This window comes from Netta rufina, assembly GCF_964035555.1.
Source record: "Netta rufina genome assembly, chromosome: 5".
Classification (NCBI taxonomy): Eukaryota; Metazoa; Chordata; class Aves; order Anseriformes; family Anatidae; genus Netta; species Netta rufina.
The window spans coordinates 4602118-4627478 of record NC_140128.1 but is presented as its reverse complement, the minus strand read 5'-3'; the positions used below and the strand labels follow the sequence as shown (position 1 = coordinate 4627478).

The window sequence follows — 25361 nt, the reverse complement described above, 5'->3', positions numbered from 1 at the left end:
TGATTAAGAAACATTAATATTTTCTGTGTAGAGAAGTACTACTCTGACCACAGATTCTGTTCTGTCTCTCTGTGACCCAGAAATAAATGGTTCAGATAAGGCCCCTTCAGTTTGAAGTCTGAAAAGTAGCAATTGTCATTTTATTTTATTTTATTTTATTTTATTTTATTTTATTTTATTTTATTTTATTTTATTTTATTTTATTTTATTTTATTTTATTTTATTTTTTATTTTATTTTTTATTTTATTTTATTTTATTTTATTTTATTTTATTTTATTTTATTTTATTTTATTTTATTTTATTTTATTTTATTTTATTTTATTTTATTTTATTTTATGTATAAGTAGTGCGTGATATGTCTGTGATAAAACACCTTAGAGTCCTGATTCTCCTTGCTTGCCAGCTGACATACATTATCTTCAATCAGTTCTTGGGCAAACCTAAAGAGCCCTGGACAAGGACATACACTCAGTGGAGACAGTGCAAGTTCAGATCCAAGATGTTCCTTGGATCCTTGTTCCTGTATTGACTCATCCATACAAAGGAATAGTAAAATTCAGATTTATTTCAGCAAAACATTCCTACTTATCGGCTTAAAATCATGATTAGCTTGTCAGGTGGAACTGACACGTACCATGAGCACATGCTTACATGCTTTTTGCTTAAACAGTTGTTTTAAAGTAATTTTTCATAGTCAAGATTTCTGGTCTCCATAACAGTAAGATGACTAAAGGTCATCAACTATTTATTAAAAATCATATTTGTTAGAAGGCTGTCATTTTGATGAAACATTTCAGATTTTCCCAGTATATATAAATAGATCATTATAAAATCAATAATGTCCAGATTCTCATTTTTAGGGAGCTACTATTTCTGAGTCATTTGCTCGTACCTAATTGGATGTGGTTTAAACAGAAAAGTAATGGACAGAATATAGTTAAGAAATAGCTTTCAGACAGGTGTTTTGCAATGTTCTTTTTCTGGAAAAAGGACTTAGGAGATACATGGGACTTTCAAAAGTACTTATTGACTAATCAGTTATTTATAAACTGCTTTGAGAAGAAATTTCCATCCTGCTTCAACTTCTCGTATTTCAACATGTTGAAGAGTATTTTTTTCCTCAGTTAGGATGAAAAGTGACTACAGGATACGTATAGATACGCAGTTACAGATTCCTATGACATAAAGCTAACTCTCTGGGTTTGACTCATTTCCTTCAATTCAACCTTTCTCTTTCTAGTGTCCTTAATTTAGTATCCTGGTACACCTCATGGTACTGACAGCCCTTCTTGTTACTGGATAGTGCAGAACGAAGCTTTGACATATGTAGTAACCCAAGCTACAGTGATGTGTGCCAGTTTAAGGACAGTGCTCGTGTCTTTCTAGAGTTGGTGGGGCAGTTTGGGGAATGGTGTGTTGCTGCATGGGAAATCTGAGTTCATGAATGGATTCAGATTTCCATACTTTGTTTAGCAGCCAAGAGATGTCTCTGGAAAAGATGTGTTCGGCGAATACCACTGCTGAGCTGAGAAAAAAACGTTGGCAGAATTTCAAAACTGAGATATTTATTTGACCTTCCAGTTATAGACAAGGCGAACTCAGATATTAGAAAGATATAAAAAAGACTTTCAAAATACCATCTAAGTTTTGCCACTCATCTTTGGCAAGTTAGAGAGGAGATAACACTTCTAACGTGGCATCTCTTAAGAGTGGAAGTCCATTGGAAAGAGTGCTGCTGAAATGTTAGCAGTTGAATTATGGCCTCTGATGCTTTGTACCATGCTACAGGTTCTGTTCATTTTCAAAAATATTAATGTTTCTTCCTAATCATTATGAATCTGTTACAGATCTTCACAAAGTCACAAAGTTTTTTGTATGCACTGCCAGTATTTTGTGCTTGTGTACATGTGTCCGTTTAAATGCTGGGTTACTAAGAAACTTGACAACTTACTCTTTTGCCTCCTCTAGAAGAAGACAACCTTGTTGCACTGTGGCGTGTTGCCAAGGTCACAATCTCAACTGAATGTCAAAGGTTCCTACTAACCATCATCATAACCTTTTAAGACCTGGTGTGTTTCTTCACACACCTTCTTTTCTGTTCTGTCATAGTCACTTTTAATCTTTTTTTTTTTTTTTTTTTTTTTTTTCAGTTTTCTTAATATATTTTTGACTGCACATTGCTGTAGACAACTTCAGATAATACTTACCTGTTTTGTTGTATGCTTTTACACAGTCGTACAGAAAATAAACATTTCTGAAGTAACATATTGGTGGCCAACTTTTGACAACATTTTCTTTCTTCATCATCCAGATCTATGAGGTTCAAGTGCATTTCTGATAGAGTGTGTGCCTATTAGGTCTATCAGATTATACTCCCATCACCAGAATTTTCAAACTTCAGAATTGTGAAATATACTACACTTAGAAAAGATATATTAAATACTTGTAGATGGCTTTTTTTTTTTTTTTTCTTTACAGTCTTGTTCCAAGGCAAGGAGTCCAAATTTAGTCCTACTGATGGTCATAAACTGTGGGGAAGTGCAATTTGAACAGCATCCTACCCCCTTGCTAATCTATACCAAGGGAGCTCTGATGGAATGCAGTTCCACTCCCTGCCTACCTGCACACCTGCATTTCCCAAGGAAACTAAGTGTGCAGAGGCATGGTACATGTCTGTCTCATCCCAGCATGCAGCTGAGACAGACAAGATCTGGGAAGTGCTCCAGTACCATAGCTTTGACATAGCCTTTAAGCTTCAAGTAATTTGTTACAAGAAATATCAGCAAACTTTTGTGTTTATGGAATGCCTTTGTAATAGTATCTTGCAATAATTTCTCTCTACTCTTTATATCTTATCTATGGTATATGTCAGTGATCTGACTTTGGCAGATTTTCCTAGCTACATTTTCCTTTAATCCTAGGAATGTTTGTGGTATTTGGTTATTGATCAGAAGCTGAAGCTACATGCGTAATTTTAAAATCATGAATTAGAAGACAGGTCTTAAAATTCCCTACATTTGGCTTTATGCAATTATGAGACATAAATATGAAAGGATACTGCAGAATGAACTTTAGGACTTAGACTTGTCCCTGCTCAGTGTGTGAAACTTTCTTTAGACTAATAGTAACCAGGTGTCCTTACAGAGATGAATTAGCATATGAAGTTGTATTCTAAGCTTGTGTTACTCACAGTGACCTAACTCTCATCTGAATGGAGGCCTGAGAATCATCTGTAAGAGTTTTATATTAAATATGATATAAACCAACATCTCTACTACTTTCTTAGCCACCAGAAGGATTGGGCTAACTATATTAAAAACCATGCTCAGACTGTATTCAAAAACATTGCCATTGGCTGTGACACTATTTGATAAATAATCCCCAGCTCTTACAGCTCTATCATTACCTGGAAATCTGAGTTGTCCTGTTAAAATGTGTGATTCAATTGTAGCTGGCAAAATTAAAAAGCATGTTTTGAGAGCCTCATAAATACTCAGCAACTGGTATGCAAAATTATAAGAAACAGCCAATTATAGAACTAAGCAAGATTTTTTTCTCCCAACTTCATCATTTTAAATGAAACATCATTCTTTCTGTAGGCTGCTTCATAACTTTGAGAATTTGAGATTGTCAGTATTGAAGAATTGCTATCTACCATGGACACACCAAGACAGCTTTGAATCTGTCTTTAGCTAAAACCCCTCTATGAGTGTGATTGACACATATTAACTGACCAGTGTGGTAGAATATAGTCAGGAGTTGTTGGTGAGCCCTTGCTAAATTCTAGGTGGAGGAACCTAAAATATTTACTTGTTTTATTCGAGAAGATTGGATGATCTAAATACCTTTTCTTGGTTCTAGTTCTGAAACAGAAACTCCTTCCATAGATACACAGCTTTGGTGATAGTGCTGCTTCTTTTGAATCACATACAACTTGTGCTTGTAAAAAATGTACACTATGTTTATAGATTTTTCTATTTTTTGTACTTATGTTCCAATGCTATGGAAAATCTGTAGGAAGTATGTTAAGATTTTGCTTTGTATTAGATAGTAATCTGCAGAATAGACCTAATGTTCCTGCTGACAATTACTGATTTTACTGTAGCTCAGGTTGCAGTAGGGTTTCCTTCAACAATCGTAGGGATTCATATTCCATCAAGACCTGATCATAATTCCTGCCAAAGAATTGGATCTGTTAATATATGGTTTTCTTGATTGTATCCTGAACAACATCTGAATGTTATTGTTTTGCCACTGTCTCACTATGTGATTTTGTAAAAGAGAAGTTCTCTGTCCCATTTTCCAATGTGAAAAATCAGTTGCATTGTAAAGGTAAATTCAATTTTAAAAAGCAACTAGAAATAGATGAAAATGACATATTAGCTCTAACATTTAGTTCCAAGTTCATTTGTGTTAATATATTAGAGTCAGGGGCTTGCGAGTTAAATATTTGGCCTCGGAGTTTGCCATATGGGACAATGCACACAAAGCCCTTTTTTTCTGAGTCCTGTTTTAATGTTTTCATTTGTTCTATTTCTTATGCAGTAGTCTTCCTGATTCTGTAAATTTTGTTTAGCACTTGCTGCTTCATTCTTTGAAACAAATCTGTCAGACTATGTTAAGTATGGTCCATAGTTGTGAGGGATAGATCCATCCCTGCTCACTGAGATAAGAGAATTTTAAAATTAGCTGTTTATATTCTTTATCTATGTACTTACTTCATCCTTTAGATTATTACTTTTCAAAAACTCCCAGAGGATCAGCTTTGCTATGAACATAGATGTTGAGTCAGTCATTAAGATGTATCATGGAGTCCCCAGTCTGGGCTTGGTACCAGCCCATCTTCTAGTCCAATTAATTGACTTAGTGCCTGTGTCCTCATTAGTACCTCTGTCTTCCCTTTCACTGCCTGCCATCTCTTACTTTAACTTGTAAGTTCCTTGGTATAAGATTGTGTTTTTCTATATTCTCACTGTTTGAGGTGATTTAGCTTTAAGCCTTATCTGTTTGATCGTGGTATCTTTGACCATTCATCAGGTAGACTGAATGCAAGCCAAATGGGGACTGTGCACTGCATAACCATCGGTAATAGGCTACCTGCAGTAGTAAGCCCTAGCTTGATATCACTAATTCTAGTTCAGATATACTCAGATATTGTTCTGAACCTGATTTTGGACCTGAACCCAAGCTCACCTTTGTTTTTAAATGAACATATTTCTATTAAATAATAAGCATAGGAATCTGGTTCTGCAGCATTTCAGACAGTGTATTTGCTGTCCGGCATACAAAGTCAATGAATTGTTCAGGATTTGCAGCAATTACAGCAGTCACTCTTTTTATGTCCATCTCATTCAGATTTGACTTGGATAGCCACATTGCAAGGCATTTTGTAGCACAGCAAGAGATTATGCCTCCCCAAAAGCAAGGGAAATTGAATGGCGGAGAAAGAAAGAAGCAGTGTTAGGAATCCTCACAGATTTTACCCACTTCCAGAATACAGTGAGCAGATGAGTGGTTGCAGTGGCAGAAGCAGCAGTGAACATGGAATCAATGAGGTATATGTGAAGGAGAGGAATGAGCTAACTGGGGGAACACAAGGAGCCTTTGCAATGTAGAAGAGATTGCCTTGGCCTTATGAGAAAAACATGAGAAAGGGACCAATAGAAGGACTACAAGGGTGATACCTAAGGGTGAGGAGAAACTGCCACTTTGTACAGCTCCAAATTTCTGACCATCTGTCAAACTTCATTTCTGATATCCCAGCACTAGAGCAGACATTGAGACAGGTGTCTGGATTTTGCAAATCTCTTCAGTAAAAAACAAAACAAAACATCAATCCTTTCTTAGAGGAACATCTTTACCATATGCTCCAAGCTTCAACATGCTCATATATACCCGACAGTAAATAAATGCTAAATGTTTATACAGAAGGGTGAGACAGGTCCTTCTTAACTCCAGAGAAGGTCGACTTTGATCGGCTGAAGAGGTAGGTGAAAGGGAACCATATTTTTGCAGGCAGATCAATCCTGGCAGGCTGCCAACACAGTCCAAGCCTGTGAGGTAACTTGTTTAACACCCTCCTATGCAGAGGTGTAAACAGAAGGTAGTACACGCGTGACAAAGCATTGCCTACTTTTGTGACAGTGCCTCATAAATACTGGAGGAAAGAATGCCTCTCCTCGCCAGTATTTGTCGCACATAAATATTTGTAATAGTTGCTATGGCAGTTGAGAAGGGAAAGATGAAAATCAGAAAACAGTGAAAGCTGTCTGAAAATAAAGAAGCGTTTCCAGAGAGAATGCAGTAAGCTCAAGCAGTGGAATTTTTATCCCCCCCCTATTCTTGTTATAGGTCTTAAAAACAAAATCTCATAAGTTTATCTTTATTATTTAAAGATAAAATAAGTTCTTAACATCTTGGTTAATTAGAACAGATGCGAAAAGGTGGCTTTCATTAAATGCGCTTGCCATTTTTAACACATATGAAGCTGTTTGATTATGCCTGAAACTTCAGTGATACGCTCAAATTTTTCAGAATAACTCATAACAGATCATGAATCTGTGATAAAGTACTTAGGCACAGTATTTCAGTTGTGTTGGATGAGATTCAGTGCCTCAGTCCTGGAGTAACTCAGTGTCTGCAGATGGGATAGGAATAAGCCCTTCTGTCGTTAAGAACCATCCCATCACTTTTCTGATGGTAACCACTTTATGAATCTTCTTGTTGCCAGCATCCCTGTAATATTTTACAGAGGGAACTCCCACTTTGAGTACTGAAAAATCTGAGCTGAGGGCTGAGGGTGTGTGGACTGATTTTCCCATCGCATTGAAACCTACTCCTCTCAAGATACTAATATTAAACATATAGTATGCTTCTCACTTTCAGCATAATAAATCTGGATGTCTTCCACAAGTATTACCTTTTGATTTTCAACTGTCTGAGGTATTTTTTTCCTACTGCTAAATACCAGGCTTTCTCGTTTGCTGTTTCTATGTTACAGTGATTGATTCTTTAGAATAGCACCTTTATTTTTAAAATTGTAGCTAGAATTTCTAATGTACAATCACTGTTACAATGCCCAGAGTTTTGTTCAGGGGTGCCCATTAGCACAGTTATACTTAAGGGCTTGTCACAGTTTCCATGATATAGTAAAACATTGTTTTCAGGAATTTAGAACAAGGCTGTAAAAAGTAACTGTGGGCTGCAGTTTTACACAAGAAAATCTTCGCCCATGAGAAAATTACTGTCACAAATCCTGAAAGCATCAGTCAGTTTGCTTAGCTATTTTTAAGTGGAGTAAGTGAAAAATTCAATATATTAGCTCAGTGGTTTAAAACATTTTTTTCACACTCTGGAGTTCATGTACAGCTACCATAGATGTCAAAAAACCCATGGTACTGATGCTTAGCTCTGTACACATCTTTGTCTTGCTCCAATATTGCCAAAGGACATCAAAGCTGCTTAAAATAATGTGAAATTTTCAGGTACAAGTGAATTGTCAGTTGATGGAGAAAGGCACCATCGTGGTGCATGGAGGAGGGAGGAATCTTGCACTTTTTCATACCTTCTTGAGCACTAGGAGCAGGGCAGAAATATGAATATATTAAGAAAAGAGCATTGTATATTCAGGATAAGCATGAGCAATGGATAGAGCTTCCAGACAAGCAGTCTTCTTTGTACAACTGTCTATTTTTCTAAATTTACACCGTGTACCATTTTCTCCTCCAGGAACCTCAGTATCTCAGCAATTGACAAGTGTTTAAGAGCATCTGCTTTTCTTCCACATAGATATGCCAAGTATCCAAGCAAGCCTTCAGCGCAGAAGTTAGTAGCAAGAGGAAAATATTTTCTTCATTTGTGTTTTGATTTAATTTTAGGGAATCAGTGGTCCAAAATGTGTCTGGGGTGGGCATTACAGTACCTTCACAGCTTTTGCAAATATTCAATTATCTTTTCAATTGGGCAGATATAGTTTCACAGGAAGCACAGCTTCCTGTGAGGATTTTTCACATAGGTGCCTATTTCATGGCAAATCCCTCTTTTCATAGCAAATCCTTTTTTTTTTTTTTTTTTTTTTTTTTAATTCCCAATCAGGTAATTACAGAATCACAGAATCACAGAATCACAGAATTTCTAGGTTGGAAGAGACCTCAAGGTCATCGAGTCCAACCTCCAACCTAATGCTAACAGCCCTCCACTAAACCATATCCCTAAGCTCTACATCTAAACGTCTTTTGAAGACTTCCAGGGATGGTGACTCCACCACTTCCCTGGGCAGCCTGTTCCAATGTCTAACAACCCTTTCAGTGAAGAAGTTCTTCCTAACATCTAACCTAAAAGTCCCCTGGCTCAACTTAAGCCCATTCCCCCTCGTCCTGTCACCAGGCACGTGGGAGAACAGGCCAACCCCCACCTCGCTACAGCCTCCCTTGAGGTACCTAAAAAGAGCGATAAGGTCACCCCTGAGCCTCCTCTTCTCCAGGCTGAACAAGCCCAGCTCCCTCAGCCGCTCCTCGTAGGACTTGTTCTCCAGGCCCCTCACCAGCTTCGTCGCCCTTCTCTGCACCCGCTCAAGCACCTCGATGTCCTTCTTGTAGCGAGGGGCCCAAAACTGAACACAGTACTCGAGGTGCGGCCTCACCAGAGCTGAGTACAGGGGGATGATCACCTCCCTCGCCCTGCTGGTCACGCTGTTCCTGATACAAGCCAGGATGCCGTTGGCCTTCTTGGCCACCTGAGCACACTGCTGGCTCATATTCAGCTGACTATCCACCATCACTCCCAGGTCCTTCTCCGCCTGGCAGCTCTCCAACCATTCCTCTCCCAGCCTGTAGCTCTGCTTGGGGTTATTGCGCCCCAGGTGCAGGACCCGGCACTTGGCCTTGTTGAACTTCATGCAGTTGACCTCAGCCCATCGGTGCAGCCTATCCAGATCCTCCTGCAGAGCTTTCCTACCCTCGAGCAGATCGACACACGCACCTAACTTGGTGTCATCTGCGAACTTACTGAGGGTGCACTCGATGCCCTCGTCCAGATCATCGATGAAGATTTTAAAGAGGACCGGCCCCAGCACCGAGCCCTGGGGGACGCCACTAGTGACTGGCCTCCAACTGGACTTGGCTCCATTCACCATGACTCTTTGGGCCCGGCTATCCAGCCAGTTTCTAACCCAGCGAAGCGTGCGCCAGTCCAAGCCAAGAGCAGCCAGTTTCTTGAGGAGAATGCTGTGGGAGACGGTGTCAAAAGCCTTGCTGAAGTCAAGGTAGACCACATCCACAGCCTTTCCCTCATCCACCCAGCGCGTCACTCTGTCATAGAAGGAGATCAGGTTCGTCAGGCATGACCTGCCTTTCATAAAGCCATGCTGACTGGGCCTGATCGCCTGCTTCCCCTGCAATTGCTGCATGATGACTCTCAGGAGGATCTGCTCCATGAGCTTTCCTGGCACTGAGGTCAAACTGACAGGCCTGTAGTTTCCCGGGTCTGTCCTCCGGCCCTTCTTGTAGATGGGTGTCACGTTTGCTAGCCGCCAGTCGATTGGAACCTCCCCTGATAGCCAGGACTGTTGATAAATGATGGAAAGTGGCAACATATTTGGTCATGGCAGTGCCTTATTTGTAAAAGTGTCTTCCTGGCTTCACTTACAAATCCCACATATGCAGGTGCAGCATATTTAAAAAATTAGCCTTAAGAGTTTTTCCTAACATTTATTATTACTCATGAACTTAGCATTCCTGTTATCATGCTGGTTTTGTTTCTCTCCCTTCATGATGTATTATTTACTAATTATTAATTTTTGTAATATCAGCACTCCATATGAAAGGCAAGAAGAAATGGCATATGCATACCCTAGCCCTAGGTCCTTGCAATCTAATTACTGACATGATATGGCAAGTGAGAACAGTAAACACTGGGTGGAAGGGAATTAGTTATACTGATATAAAGAATGATGTTGCATGTGCTAGAAGGTGCCAAAGTCAATTGCAGATTTAACCCAGGAAATGGGTCACTAATGGAGTGATTCTAACACATTAAAACCTTTTGCAAGGTTTTTTTTCTGAACTTCATTAATATCACATATTTTGAGGGAGGTGGCTTTGTAAAGCTCTCTCTCATTGCTAAACATAGCTCCCTTTAAAAATCACATTCAATTTAATCTTTTAAAATTCATTGTTTTGATACATTGGAGCAAGCGAAGTTGTTCATTAATAGTGTTCAGCCACACCTTGAACAATGCATCCATCAAATATGAAGCCAGGCTGCCTTTTCCTCTGTGATGAATTCCTGTCTGTCATTTCTCCATCTTAAAACAAAACAAAGCATTGACTGAAATCTGAATGGATCATGTCCTGTGGCCCTTGTTCGGGCAGGATTTCTAAAAAACTGTTAGGGATGACTGAAGATTGCAGAGTTAATCCCTGCATTTTAAAATCAATATCATGTTTTCTAGATGTCCTGGGTGACACTGTGATGTCAGGAGAAATTTGAAATTATGTGGGTTAACACTTGCACTGGCAATCAATGTGTTACTCTTACGAAAACATGTTCCTGGTAAATAGATTATTGCATTCCTTTTTCTATTGTTTTGACTTGGAAGATGATTAATATAGTAACAACAATTTCAGAAAGCAGCAGGTTTTCTTCTGGGAAAACAAAACAAAAAAATTGGTAGTATCAATAGATCTTGTCAGATACCTGATAATAACTCTTAGCAATATTTCTCACGGGCTGGGGTATTTTGTCTATGTTTTTTGTTACCATGGGCCTTTACTTTCCTCACTGGAGTATAAAATGAAATATCAAAGGGAAACAGCAATAGTGTTTGTGGGGATGTAGATTGTAGTTAGACCTGATGACTGGCAGTCCAGTACTTCTGGTGTCATTACTTAGACTGAATAACCTTGAACTTAAATGTGTTTCACATTTTCTCTGTCAATAATATCTATGTCAGAAGGGGGTTGTTAGTGTTTAATTAATTATCTGTGAAGGGTCTTGAAGTCTGCAAGTGGCACATGATTGAAAAATCTTACAACACTTACATTCATCCCCAAATTTATAGTAGAGACTGCTTCTTTATGCCAATTTCTATCTAGATGTTTTGTGGATCTCCAGAGAATAACTTCTCAAGCTCTTGTGTTACAGCACAAGTGGGGCTATGCTGGCCTTTGAGGGCTTAAGTCAGACCTTAAGCATTAACTAAGTCAGTTAATATTCCATGGAATTTATAATTTCATTATTTTAGCTGTACTCTGTGCCCAATTTCTGTAAGGGTTAATTTTGCCATAAAATGTGGTCAAGAAATCTAAACTGTTTGTGTAAGTCATCAAGAAAATAGTTGCATTTAGCGGTTTTGATTCATTTAAATAATGTAGATTTGGGCATGGCTGGCTGTGGAGCATGGATGTGATAACAGCTTATTTAGAAATATTGTTTCAGCCTTTAATATGACCCAACTAACAGTTGAGCTTTGAACACCGGTGAGCAAACTGCTACCACTGACAGAGCTGAGAACAGTTGATTTGGTTTTTGCACACAGAATGTACTTCACTATTAATTTTAGCTCCTGTCTTTCAAATGGGGGAAAACATATATACAGGTTGTGAGGATGGCTGTGAAAACTGGTGCTGTGTTTTATTCAAGATTAAGAATTTTGCTTGCATATGTAAAACAAATGTACTAAAATAGTAAACTCACTGCCACCAAAACTGAAAACAAGGCACTTCGGAAAATATATGCTGATATATAACTGGGTAGAATTTCCTTCATTTTGCAAAGCCACGAGCCACATGCATCAGCTCACCGCAAAGTCATTAGGTCTTTTTAAACTCAGATGAAAAACATTAACAAATACCACAAAAGGCTTTAGTATGGCCCCTTTGTTCATTCACATATGGCAGTTTATAACTCCTGCACCACTTGGGTCGTGTGTTTGTTTAAGCTGCCTCCATCAGGCCAGCCCTGAAAGAACAAAAGACATCTTGAGCGATCCTAAGCAGGAAATGGGCTAATCTAAACATGGCTTGTGACACTATAAGTAGAATAGAAAGGGGAGGGATTGATTAGTCATTAATGTCCAATTGACTCCATATGGATGTTGCAATAATAAGGCCTTTTTCAGTGCAGTAGCGGAGTTATTGAATTAGAGGTTTATGTTTCCTCAGAGCTGACCTTAGGGAATTCCCTCTTGGTTCTTCTTGCTGATGTTTTAAAGAGAATGGAGTCTCTTAACAGGAAAAATAGAAGCCTTATCATAACTAAGTATTGCACGAATATAGCTAACCTCTGCTACAGTATATTCCCAACTCTTAGTATTCACTTAGCACATTTTAGAACCTTTACAGGTGAAATATTTTTCAGCCCATTTAAATATTACACTATTTAATGAATCACTCGTGTATTTCTCAGTTCTCATCCCCTTTTTGTTCCCTGACATGCAGCCTGTAAGATATGTTGGGCCCTCAAATCCCAGCAGAATAATATTTGTTTAGCATTTGGAATGAAACCAGCTTGATGAACAGACACTTCCCTGCAGAGTGTTTGTGTCTGTGTGACTACAGCATCCCTGTCAGGTAGCTAGTCATGTTTCCAAGTAGGTGTTAGTTTTCCACAGTGATAACGAGACATGCCTGTACTGACAATAGTTAAGAGATGCCCATTTATTTTGCCTCTCTTGCAGGCTGGTGACAAAGAATGAGAAAGTCTTCTGAATATGGGTGAGGGTAAAACAAAAATGGGGAAGTAAGAGGCAGGCAAGGGACAAAACAAAGATAAGTGTTATACTAACCCTGCCACAAATCTCTTAGGTTAAAGTGAAGTAGTCATTTGTCTAATCTTCTCAAAAGTTAAACATCAAACTTAATAGCTCAAAAATAGATAAATAATTACTCTGGTATTCTGAATCTTCCAAAGCTTTTCTTTGTTATATTATTCTTTCCAAATCTGCATTTTTCTATTTCATTTAAAATATTGCTGTAGCTTTCATAAAGGCTGCATTTGTCTGTCCATGTGTTAAGGGGGACTGCCAACCCATGTTTTCATGCTTCCTGCTCTTATTGCATTTCCCTGTTTGTGAGTAACCCATCTCTAGTAGCAAAAGTGACTCTTAATTGCTTGTTCATTAGGTTTTGGTCTCTGCAATGCAAGCTGCTAGCAGTGCTAGTTTTATTACCGTATTCAGGGCCAGATATTCTGGAGATCATGATCAGTTCTTTCCAAAGTAGACAAAAATATCATCTCAGTCTAATGAATAACTGATGATATGAGCACTTCTGCTAACCAGTCACTTTGACACTAGAAACCTAAAAAGATTGTCTTTATTTCTATATATTCTATCTTGGTATATGTCTATGGAAGATGGTATGCAGTGTATTCTCTAGAGTAGCCAGAGATTCGTTATGTGAGGGGATTCAAAGGAAATGTGTTACTTCAAACATGAATCAATGGCCAGAGTGGGAAGAGTAATTAAGGAATAACAGAGGGACTGATAAAAATCTTTCTTTTTGCTGTCACTTCTTTTCTCATTCTTTCTTCATCTTTTTCTCAACCTTTTATGCTCCTCTGTGTCATGGATATTATTATCTGCACTCTGTTAACTTGTAAAGGCTGAATCTGATGTTTTGTTGTGGTAAATGATGTATAAAACGGAGAGGAAAATCCTGTTCTATTAAAGACAGTAGGATAAACCTTCATGTGGCCAAGATGAAACCTTCATGTGGCCATGTTCAGCGAACATGGTAGGAGATGGTGCCTGTCCTAAAATGCGTGTCATTGTAAAAGGTGAGAAACTTAGATAAATGCAGGAATAAATAAATAAATAATGTAACAATTGTTACTGTACATTTCTTAACATTTCATTCATGTGAAAATGTTCATCTTTTTCTTGTGGATTATCAGATATTTTTCTCTTTCTGTAGCCCAGGAATTCCTCTTGCCTATGCATTGGAGAACAGTCAGTCTCTTTTGGAAGAAAAACATTGTTTGAAATTATTTTAATGAGGCTGTAACATTTTTAGATTCATTCTGTGCTGTTCTTTGACCTAGTGTTGTCCCTAGTCTGGAATCATGTTCCCACAGGGCAGTTGATTGCCATATATCCACAAAAAGTGATAATTCTCCTCAAACTGTTTTTAGCTTTAAATCATTAAAGTCCTGACAAGTTGAGTAAATGCAAAGGAGCTAGGAAGTGAGGCAGTCTACACCCTCAGAAGCTAGAAGTGTCACTTTGAGGATAGCCCAAGCCTTTAGGCCAAAGTGTAGATTTCTTTGCCAACTAAGCCATTAGGGCAGCCAAAGCGTACTGCTTTTGCAACAAGTTTGAATCCGGACCAAAATCCTGACTCTGAAAACCAAACTCTCCTTCCACAACTGCAGTATGAACAGAGCATTAGTCTCCATAGAGAGATGATTACCACTGTTCTCCTCTCTTCTCACCCTTCATCAGTAGTATGCTTTTTGTTTTATCCATTATTTGGGGATTGTTCTTTATTAGATTTTCTGAAAACATTTTCAGAAAGAACAGATGTGAAACACCTAGTTCCTTGCAGTTGTATATGTCTTTTCTTCAAAAATTCCAGGCATCTGTGTCTCTGTCAGTACTATAACTATCACAATAAGAAAAAATCCTTACTTTGTAAAACCTGTTGAAATTGTTTATATAGGACGTGGTACTGTTTAAATATCTGAATGACAGGATGAAGTACTTAGGAACAGCCATGCAGTTTGAAAGCTTGTTCTTATGTGTTTCAACTTGCAAGAGCTCACTGAGCATATGTGCTTTTTATATCATTAGTGTTTCATTTCTGAGCTTAGAAGATACTGAGAATTTCTGGCTCCCCACGTAGAATCAAATGCTAACAAAAGTATTTTCTTATAATGCTTTGTATGCTGAATATAATTCTGTAGCTTTGAGATAGTTACAAGAACACAGAGATTATATTACTTTAGTTATTTGCAGAAATTCATTTTGCAGATGCTTTTGTGATGGCCTATGGGTCAACTTGCAAATATTCCCCCAGAGATCAAGCACAAAGAACATCAACTCATTGGCTGCTTTTTCAAATCCTTCAAGTATGGGCTTGCTTAAAGCAGATGCAGCCAAAGCTTCTTGGCCTTCTTGGGATGTTTGTAATTTATTACTTTAAGAATTGTTTTCTAACATAACCTTTCTCTGAAAATAGACTGCTTATATATTTTTTTTCCCCTTTCTAAATTATATCCAGTTTAACAATCCTGCCTATAATCTTGATACCAGCAAAAGTAGTCTTTGCCTGCCAAAACTGTTTGACAGGGCCAAGGACAAACTCCTTAGCCATAATGAATAAGTACCTTTCTGAAAGTAAGAGATCATCATACAGGTTCAAATATGTATTATTTTCTTTTCCGTGAGTAGAATAGCTGAATGTTTTCATCAAAAATATTATTCTTTTTTATTTTTTTAATTTGTTACTGACTTATTAATATTTTCACATACTAGTTAGAAATTTTGTGATATTCTTTGAAAAGATTCCATTATGTGCTACATTTTATCTTTCTCAGATTATGTAGCCATGTGTCTCAATAAATGTTTCAGTGCTGATTTACATGTTTATAATTTATTGTAGTTTCACAATAAGTATATCCTCTCTTAAAAGATGGTAGCTTTGATGTGCATGTTGCAAGCCTTCTGACAGCAATGAACAAAGCCTCATTAACCATACACACCCTAGGTACTGGTCCTACATGCAGATCTGAATCTTATGTCACTCAGCAAAACTACTATTCCTTTCTGCAGTAAAAACCTGACTGCAGTTGCAGTCTCCTGTAAGCACCAAACACCTGTTGCATGGTACTTTTCCTGAAATAGTATTGAAATAGTTTTGCATCTTCCATTTGCCACAAACCTTCCTTCTTTTACATGCATGCATGTTAGTATACAAATTGCCAAATTGGTGTCAGTTGTAAAGTAATGGCATTCGAGGCATCATAAATTACCGTAGTGATCCTCAGGAGAAGACACTGCTGTATACGAATGAGTGTTTTGCTCTCAGGGTAATGTATGTCTTCATCTGGCCCAGTAGTCAGCATATTGCCCTGTGTTGATGGATATAGTCAGCTTGAAACTGCACTACATTTCACTGCACAATAAACATGCCTGTCAACACCATATAAAGCAAAATGAATTTATCCTGTATGGTCAGTGCATTTTAAATGAAATTAATGTACTGTGGACCTGGTGGCAAAAAGGTAATGTATTAGTTATGCATCCTTTATTTTAGGACTTTTTTCATGTAAATGTATTTCCTATACAGAATGTTTGAAATGGTGTATCTAATAAGGTAAAGTATTTTCATAGTAAATTAGGAAGCTTAGTTTTTGTACAATTAAAAACTTCAGAGTCAGTCACTGAAATTAGTAGATCTCCAGTGTGATCTCCAGACTTTTTTTGGTGAATGTGAAGTAAGTGTCTAGAGCAAGAATAGCTTACAAAAAAAAAAAAGGAAGCCTATTACTGGAGAATTTTATTTTCGAGTAACATGCTTTTTTGAGGTATTTGATTATATGACCCGTTTGTTGAGGTGTAAGACTATGTATGTAACTTTCCCACTGTAAAGTCTTTTCGCCTTTCTTTTATAGCTAAGGCCAAGCCTTGAAAACATATCATCATGATTGCAAGTTTTTCTAGGAAAACTGTACCTTATCCAGGCTTAGTTAAGTTAGCTCTTTCTTCTACATTAACTGATTCTACATCTCATCCTCAGCTCTGTGAACTCAAAACTCCCCATGAAGCTTTGCTGTCTATGGCTAAGCAGCAGGGCTGGATGCATTAAAAACAAACAAACAAAAACAACAACAACAAGTAGCATGTACAAGCTGAACTGAGGCTGGGCAATGACAGGACACTGTTGTACATTAAAGCATAACACCCTAGAGAAACTGGGGTGTTTGTCATCCATTCTTGAAGCTGCAGCATGCCGCACATGATGTACTTGTTGAAGGCAGGCAGTTTTACTACATATATCTGATTGACTGCTCAAATTCAACTAAAGGAGATGTGACTTTAAGACGTTCAGCTCCAAACATAATCAGACCCATGCAACTAGCAGCATGTACCTCAGTGTACTATATAATTTATTTTATGAAATGTTTTGCATGTGCTTCGCTACTCAAGCAGAAGTCATTGTAAATGACTTGTGTGAACAGGTCTACATCAGCCTGGATTCTCAGGTGTAACTTTTATGTGAGTTTTGTTGAGTACTTGGAACATTTATGCTATGTTAAGATTCCAAACAGAAGCTTTTTCAAATCTTCATAACTGGAGAAATACCAGTGCAATTTGTTTTCTCATTCAGATGTTGATGGGTGAGTTTGACCAATAACAACCCAAATCACTGGACATCCTTTCTCTGTCTCTGTCTCTCTTTCTCTCTCATAGATCTGGCAGCAGAGAGAGAAAGAGAATGATGCTAAAATAAACAGCACTGAAAGCGCTTACGTAATCCACATAATAATGTTTTGCATCCATCTTGTTTCTTCCTGCCCTGACATTACAGGAAGTAAAGCAATGAATGGCTCTGCAGCTAAACTACAGCAGTATTATTGTTGGCCAACAGGAGGTGCCACTGTGGCTGAAGCTCGAGTCTACCGGGATTCACGGGGTCGAGCCAGTAGCGAACCGCACATCAAACGACCAATGAATGCTTTCATGGTTTGGGCAAAGGATGAGCGTCGAAAAATTCTCCAAGCTTTCCCTGACATGCACAACTCCAACATTAGCAAAATCCTAGGTAAGTGCAAGACAATGACCAAATCAAGACTGCAACTGAAACAAAATCAAGGAATGTTTAAAAGGCTACGTCATTGCAGAGGCAGTTGGCATGGGTTAGTTGTTTTTGGGATGTGAAAAGATGAGGTTGTTTAAGTCGGTGACACAGGCTAGTAACTTCCTTCTTGGATATGCAACTTCTCTAATTTTAGAACATGCTATGTCAGAAAGATGGTAACTGGAATCAAAATTACTGAAACTTATACAAATAAAAACTCATGAATTGTTTTCATTCCTTTTATTTTCCTTTAAATAATTCTGTTTATTTTCAACAGCGGACTCACAATATAGGTTTTAGAATGAGCAACATTCATAAAGAATGTTTTGAGAAAACTGTTGCAAGCATATATCCCGATAAAATGTCTAACTGCAAGATCCCATTAGAAATCACCTGAACTACACATCACCTGAGTGCAGAATGGTACTTCCTGGAGAATTACTAGGGGGAAAAAAAAAAAAAAAGTACAAAATCATAATCAAAGGTTTATGTCAGACAGCGCAGTAGCAAGAAACCTGGCACAGTTCAAAAGATATGCAGTTGTATACCTTCTTGAATGCAAAATTATGTTTGATTCTGCCACGTTCCAAAAGCTAAGGATGCATTTGCATCATAAAACTAAAATATTGCTTTATTAAAAGACACCATAGTTAACATTTAATTTGTATAAATTGGGACAATCAGGGAGTAGACCATGGGTTATGTTTTGCCACTATAAATTGGCTCATTTTTGAGAGATTTTGATTTGCTTTTTGAGACCCCTCTAGAGAATTAGAAACATACGTGAGAATGAGTGGTGAAATGTTAAAACCTATATTTGCTTTCTGAGTCTTTGAAGTGGAAGACAGATGCTAAATGTAACTCATAATAAATAAAAGTAAAAATAAAGTTTCATCTGTAATCATTTTATTCTAAACTTTGAGTTCAAATACGTTCTTACTAAAGTTTGTTGCATTTATTCATTCAATCACAGGCAAGAATACATGCAAATAAATGTTAGTGTGCCCTAAAACTTCCAAAATCTTACGTGGTAGCTCTCATATTTTTGTCTACCATATTAGTAAGTTATATGAATAGCCTTTCAGTTTTTGTATAAAACCTGCACTGTTTCAGTGTTGGCAGCTGTAGGGAATCTATATTATTTGTGTGCATTCTGTGAAAAAACTATTAGGAGTATAGTAACCGTATTCATTAAAATGTAAACTTTCAGCATAAATATTTCAGAAGTGCCAGCAATTGAATGTTTGTTAACCATGGAATTAACCTGTCAGTATCTGCTCTGCCACAAATAAGTCTATGTCCATATAATATCTGTGCAACTTTTCCAGGACAATGAGAAAAGAGCCTGAAATATTAGAACTGACATAGAATATTGCTGGCTACGGATAATATTTATACAACTTTTCCATTTGTTGATGTATGAAAAATCTTGGTAAAAGAATAGCTTCCACCCACGTTTACCACAGCTGTAATCATTTTATCCATCTAAAAGACACCAAAAAGCTACTTTCTGAGTTTCTTATCCCCTGAAAAAACAAAAAACAAAAAACAAAAAAAACAAAACAACAACAAAAAAACCCTTCTCTATTCAAGTGTTTAGATAGTTCCTTATAAACAATATGAGAGTTGTGAATACTTTTTCCTCTTCCTGTGTACACTGTATTAATTCTTTTACTTTTTTATTGGTACAGCTTTCAATGAAAGTTTACAGTACCTGAAGTGGGATAGAGAATTACAAATGTGCTTTCCTTTCTTTTTCTTTTCTTTTCCCTTCTTCTTTTTTTCCCTTCTTCTTTTTTTCTCCTCTCCTCTCCTCTCCTCTCCTCTCCTCTCCTCTCCTCTCCTCTCCTCTCCTCTCCTCTCCTCTCCTCTCCTCTCCTCTCCTCTCCTCTCCTCTCCTCTCCTCTCCTCTCCTCTCCTCTCCTCTCCTCTCCTCTCCTCTCCTCTCCTCTCCTCTCCTCTCCTCTCCTCTCCTCTCCTCTCCTCTCCTCTCCTCTCCTCTCCTCTCCTCTCCTCTCCTCTCCTCTCCTCTCCTCTCCTCTCCTCTCTCCTCAAAGAAATTTAAATGCAACTTTCTCAGTACAGTGTTGTGCATTTACTACATGAGGTCAGAAGATAATGTACATAATAGGATTTTAAATATGTGAAGGTGCCAATATTATGCCAAGCTTGTATCAAAAGATTAGTAAATTTAAGACACCAGGGACACAAGAGATTTTTCATAATTATATTGAATCTATGAAGTTTTGATATTTTAGCCTGCTAATTAGTGAAATATTAGTATCTATTAGTAGGAGGATATAATCCCCATCTTCATAAAGCTATCAAAGATTTAACACTAAAAATATTGTTTTAAACCTTACTTAACCATTATATTGTATGTGCTAATACAAAGCTAAGAGCTATTCACAGATTAATGCTCATATTATTAAAGAAATAAATAATGAAGTCTGTTTTGTTGCATGAGGCTGAGATTTTGATATGTAACTATTGATTTTAAGTACATCTATTTAATAGAGAGAGATTTACATACATTAGGCTTGCAGCAATATCTGAAAGTCAAGGCTCTTTTAAGATGTCTCAAGTTGTACATCCAAATACAAGTGCTGGCTGATGTAAATTCAAATCAGCTTATTTAATTAACTTGTTTAAAATTTGTTTATTATGGCAAGAAGGTGTGTTGAAATGCATGTATGTAAAACCAAACCTGTTTCACTTGAGCACTCACTGATGGTTTGTATTAATAGGATCTCGCTGGAAGTCCATGTCAAATCAAGAGAAACAACCTTATTATGAGGAGCAGGCACGGCTAAGTAAAATCCACCTAGAAAAGTATCCTAATTACAAATACAAACCTCGACCAAAACGTACCTGCATTGTTGATGGAAAGAAATTGCGTATTGGTGAATACAAACAACTGATGAGGTCTCGAAGACAGGAGATGAGGCAGTTTTTTACCGTAGGGTGAGTACTATTGTTCTAATTGTTTTCAGTGCACCACAAAGAAAGACCAGGCTCTTTGAAAACAAATTGACTTATCTATTAAAGTCACTTACCAATGGCATTTAGAAGGTAAGGATCTAAATCTATAAAATCTTATTAAAAACATAAGATATATCACAGAGGATGGAACTATCAGCTGACCACTGAATGCTGATTTTGAGACTATGGAATTCTTCAAAGTCAAAAGAAGTTGTTTCCCATTAGCCTGAAAGGTTTGAATCATGTTTCTTGTAAGCCAGTGGTATGCTATTCCATTCTGGGTTAGTAATGAGCATTTCCTAAATTAAGACAAGAGCAAAAAGGAAACCACAAAAAATTATTCCAGTGTAGAATAAGGAGTCAGAAGAGGTGGAAAATGGTAAAAGGTACAGAAGTAATAATGGTCAGATTAGGAACACACATGATATCATTACATAAAGGTATGATGATTTTTGTTACATATAGGACTGTGGCAAACGATCTTTTTTAAAAACACATTGTTTAGGATGAGTGTTTCAAGTAGTGCATAGATTGACTGGATAGGTATACAACATGGAAAATATAGCTCAGAAAGATCCTGTGTGTTTTTTAACAGTATTAACTCTATTCGTCAGGAGAGAAGGCAGAACTCTTTCATAAGACAGACTAAAGGTAGCAAAAGTCTAGTGAAACAACTGCACCATAACTGATTTCTCTCTCTTTTTTTTTTTTTTTTTTTTTTTTTTTTTGTGTGTGTGTGTTTTTTTTGTTTTGTTTTAATGAATTCATCTGTGATGCTCAACGCTCTAACAATGTTTCTGGTGGTTTACAGAGAGTCTAAAAGCTGTCTCCACTGCCAGACCTTCCAAATTCACAATGTTCTGCTTATTTCTCTAATCACAATACTCTCCTTTTGTTGGGTACTTTACTACCAGATAATTGACCTTGACGTCGATTATGTGCCCTCACTTTTGGCTTGGGATGCAGAACTCCTGTTGCAGTCAATTATTTTGTGGTACAGCCTGCAACAATGTGGGCTCTTTCTTCAATCAGTAAATAGAAGAGTTTTTGATATATTGAAATAACCTTCCAGTCTACAATTTTAACATTGTTTTTTGTTCTTTGCTCTAAGGGAAATTGTTGACTAATAGGCTTCCATTAAAATTGTACTTAGAACCCTAAATAGAAATCTGAATTTATACAGAACATAACAAATTATATTCAGATTGAAGAAATGAAACACTAGTTTATGTCTTCTAAAGCAGATTGACAGACCAAGTCATATCTGTACAAGAAATGCAAAAGAAATGCCAAAACAGCAGTCTGGAAAAACTGAGAATTGTTTGCTAATTCAAAACAGTATTAAGTAGTACCATTTCATATATCAGGACTGATGGCTAATATGGAGGTGAGTGTGGAGGACAGATTCAATAAAGTTCTAAAGCAAGTCCCTACACAAGAGTGATACTGTGAATTTTCAAAAACAAAAACAAAACAAAACTAACAAAACAAACAAACAAACATAATAAAATCTAATGAAAACAAAACTGCTGGTGCAACCAGAATTTAACATCTTCCTTATATATCAAAATCTTTGCACGCGTACTGTGTTGCAAAAGACTATACTGGAAACAATGTTTTTTAGATTTGAAAGTAATGATAAAAGGTGTTTGAAGTCTACTGGATGTGTTTGATAAAGGTGAAATGAGATCCATGTTGCAGTTCAGAATAGATATAAATTTTGATAGTGGGAAAACACACTATGATTTCTAGAAATATTTTCATTCTTTTGTGTGACTTCTCACTATCACCCAAAATTTCTTTTTACCTTAAAGAAACAAATTAAAACAAAGTTATTGGAAGATTTGCTTTTTGAACTGAAACATAAAACTTATATGTCATCATTTATTTTAGAATAGTTCACTGAATACTAAGAAGTAGCATTTCATCTGAAGCAGATTAAGTGAAATAAAGTAATTGGGCCTATCAACTTCTTAAACTTACTTTTTCTTGTGTTTACCTTTATATATCACATAAAGCATCAGTTGGAATAGTTTTTCCTAGCTGACCTTGTGCACCCATCATTTTTCCACTCTTTTGATGGAACAAACAACATAAACCTTCCTTCAGAACTGTAGCTGTGGGAGCTGAGATGCAGTTTCCTTTTCAGAATGAAATGGGAGACAAATATGTTTTTTAGGATTGAATATACTTTACATTTACAGGAAATATTTCAGCATACAATAGAGAATAAAAGTATGAAATAGACTGTAATGAAATGTGCCAAGTGCTTCATGCTACTTGAAGTCCTACTAGCCTGCCTGCCTGCCTTCCTTCCTTCCTTCCTTCCTTCCTTCCTTCCTTCCTTCCTTCCTTCCTTCCTTCTCTCTTTCTTTTTCTCTTTCTTTCTAGAACATATTGATTAAGGTGGGAGTGGGTATGCTAAAATGGCAAAAACTTATCCTCACAGAATATAAAACAGGTCAGATGTGAAGAGAAAGATAGAAAGACAGACAGGTATCTAGAGGAATCTACAAATAGCAACAAAAAGTATTTTTTCTTATTTGTGTTTGGTGTTCTCTTACACCAAATGTACATATACTGCTGTAGTAATCCAGTAAGGGCTAATTTCTATCAGATCCCTATGGGTGAACCATTGGCTAGCATACAATAATCCTCCCATGTGTATAATTAATACACCCCCACAAACAAACAAGAAAAGAGTTTTATGCTGCTTAAACTTTTAAGATGCAAAAAGCTCATGCTGCTGACTTCAGTGAGCCACATTCTTTGATAAATATTTGTAAGACGCAGAAAAATTGTTTAGTGATTCTCAGTATACAAAGCAGATAAACTTTAAAATAAAGTAGAGAAATAAGGTAATGAATGGCAAGGCTCTGGTCACATTTTTTTGAATAAAAACTTCCAGAGAATTGAGTGAGAGTGGAGATTTCTTGGAATAAATTGGGCGGGAAATTCATGCTTTGGAGACAGACCAGCAAAACTCTATGTGCTGTCAAATATTTTAAGTAACGGAGAGGAATTGAACACGTGCATAGGCCTTCTATTGCATCCTTATATTAACAATTTTTTTTCCAAATTAGGAAGACAATAAACTTAAATAATTCATATTTATGTGACTTACAATTTATGTTCCATTGTAATTTTTCTAACACATAATTAAATGTAAAGAAATGGAACATATATAAGCCTTAAATTCAGACATTTTAAGTCAAGAGTTTGTCTTTTGTTGCCTTGTCTTATGAAAAATAATTAATTTCTCAGTCATTTTTAATCTAGTTCACTTTAAATAGGAGTACATGATATATGCATTTCTCTGCAAAATGATGTAAGCAATAACATTTTTGTGTTTTACCAGTGTAAGATGTTTAGAATAAAGCCTTTATAGTGTTTATAACTACTGTACACATATGTAGTCTGAATGTTGCTAGACTACAGTTTTGAATAAAGCTGTAATATTATATTCCTGTAGCTTGAACTTAAAGTAAGTACACAATGGGTACTTTTGTGAGATTTACTGTTATTTCATTCCTTACGGAGATGTAAGTTTCAAGGTTGTGTAGCATAGAAGCATTTTCTTTAATGCAATTGATTTTGCTTCAGTCATTTAAACAGCTGTCAGAAAATAGTTGGGAAGGGATCAGAAAATGATGGTAATTTGCCAATTTAAATGTTTAGCTAGTGTTGCAAAATTCAAAAGCAGAATTTTCTCTTAATGCCACAGACTTGTGAGCAGGTCAATTGATCCAAAAATTTTCATGTTACCTTCTATCTTACATTTACCTAACTATTTTGGGCCAGATCCTTTTTATCTGGGGCCAGATCTATGGCCCCACACTGGATGGACATGTTAGATGGACACGTCTCTCTGCTGGCAGAGCAGAGAGGCAGGAGACCTGTAGTAATTGGCCATCAGAGGATTTCCTTCGCAAAGAGGAGATGATGGAGACAGGAGTGGTTTGAAGCCAGGGTATGTAGCCATGCATCACCATTGCTCACAGATCTGAAGAGATAGGAAGATTACTGTTGGGTTTTGGAAATCTCAGCCGGGCAGAAAAAATCCTTGAGTGGACACTGTAACAATGTGCAACTGAGCTGAGCTGTAACCTGTAGCTCTCAGTAAAGCTTGTTTTTATGTCCTCTCTCCAAGATCCTCTGAAAGACAAAACTCCACCTAGATTCAAGGATTAAACATGTGGAATTTAATGTTATTAAATATACAACAAAAGTGAATGTCTTTAAGAACTACAAATAATAAAAAAAAAAAGGCCAGAGTAATAAATTAGAAACTCCAACTCTCCTTTTCAAGAACGAGCATGGTTAGACTAAAAATATATGCTCTTTGACTTCTGTGCCCTGACAAACCCTGTAGAACTTAATTAACTAAAAAAATGACAACACTCATCTCTAGTAACATATATAATCCATATAGTTTCTTGTATCTTAATTATGGCTTTCTGGGATGTAATGCAGTGACTTAAGCAGAATTTACAGTGACAACGTGATCACCCCTAAATGATAAAGGCTCAAGTTAGAGGTAGGTGCCCAGTTACTGGGCATGTACGGTAGCCCATGGTTAA

General features: G+C 37.0%; 1 protein-coding gene across 5 annotated transcripts in view; it reads left to right on the top strand.

Annotated features, from left to right (window-relative positions):
• The window catches only part of SOX6 (SRY-box transcription factor 6), a 373900-nt gene that overhangs the window by 341539 nt on the left and 7000 nt on the right, over positions 1-25361 (top strand). For 4 of the 5 annotated variants that reach the window (XM_084287862.1, XM_084287859.1, XM_084287858.1 and 1 more), the window contains 2 exons: positions 17530-17763; positions 20547-20763. In XM_084287862.1, coding sequence (XP_084143988.1) covers positions 17530-17763; positions 20547-20763 — 451 coding nt within the window. The remainder of the gene's footprint in view (positions 1-17529; positions 17764-20546; positions 20764-25361) is intronic. The other variant, XM_084287861.1, reaches the window with a different exon arrangement.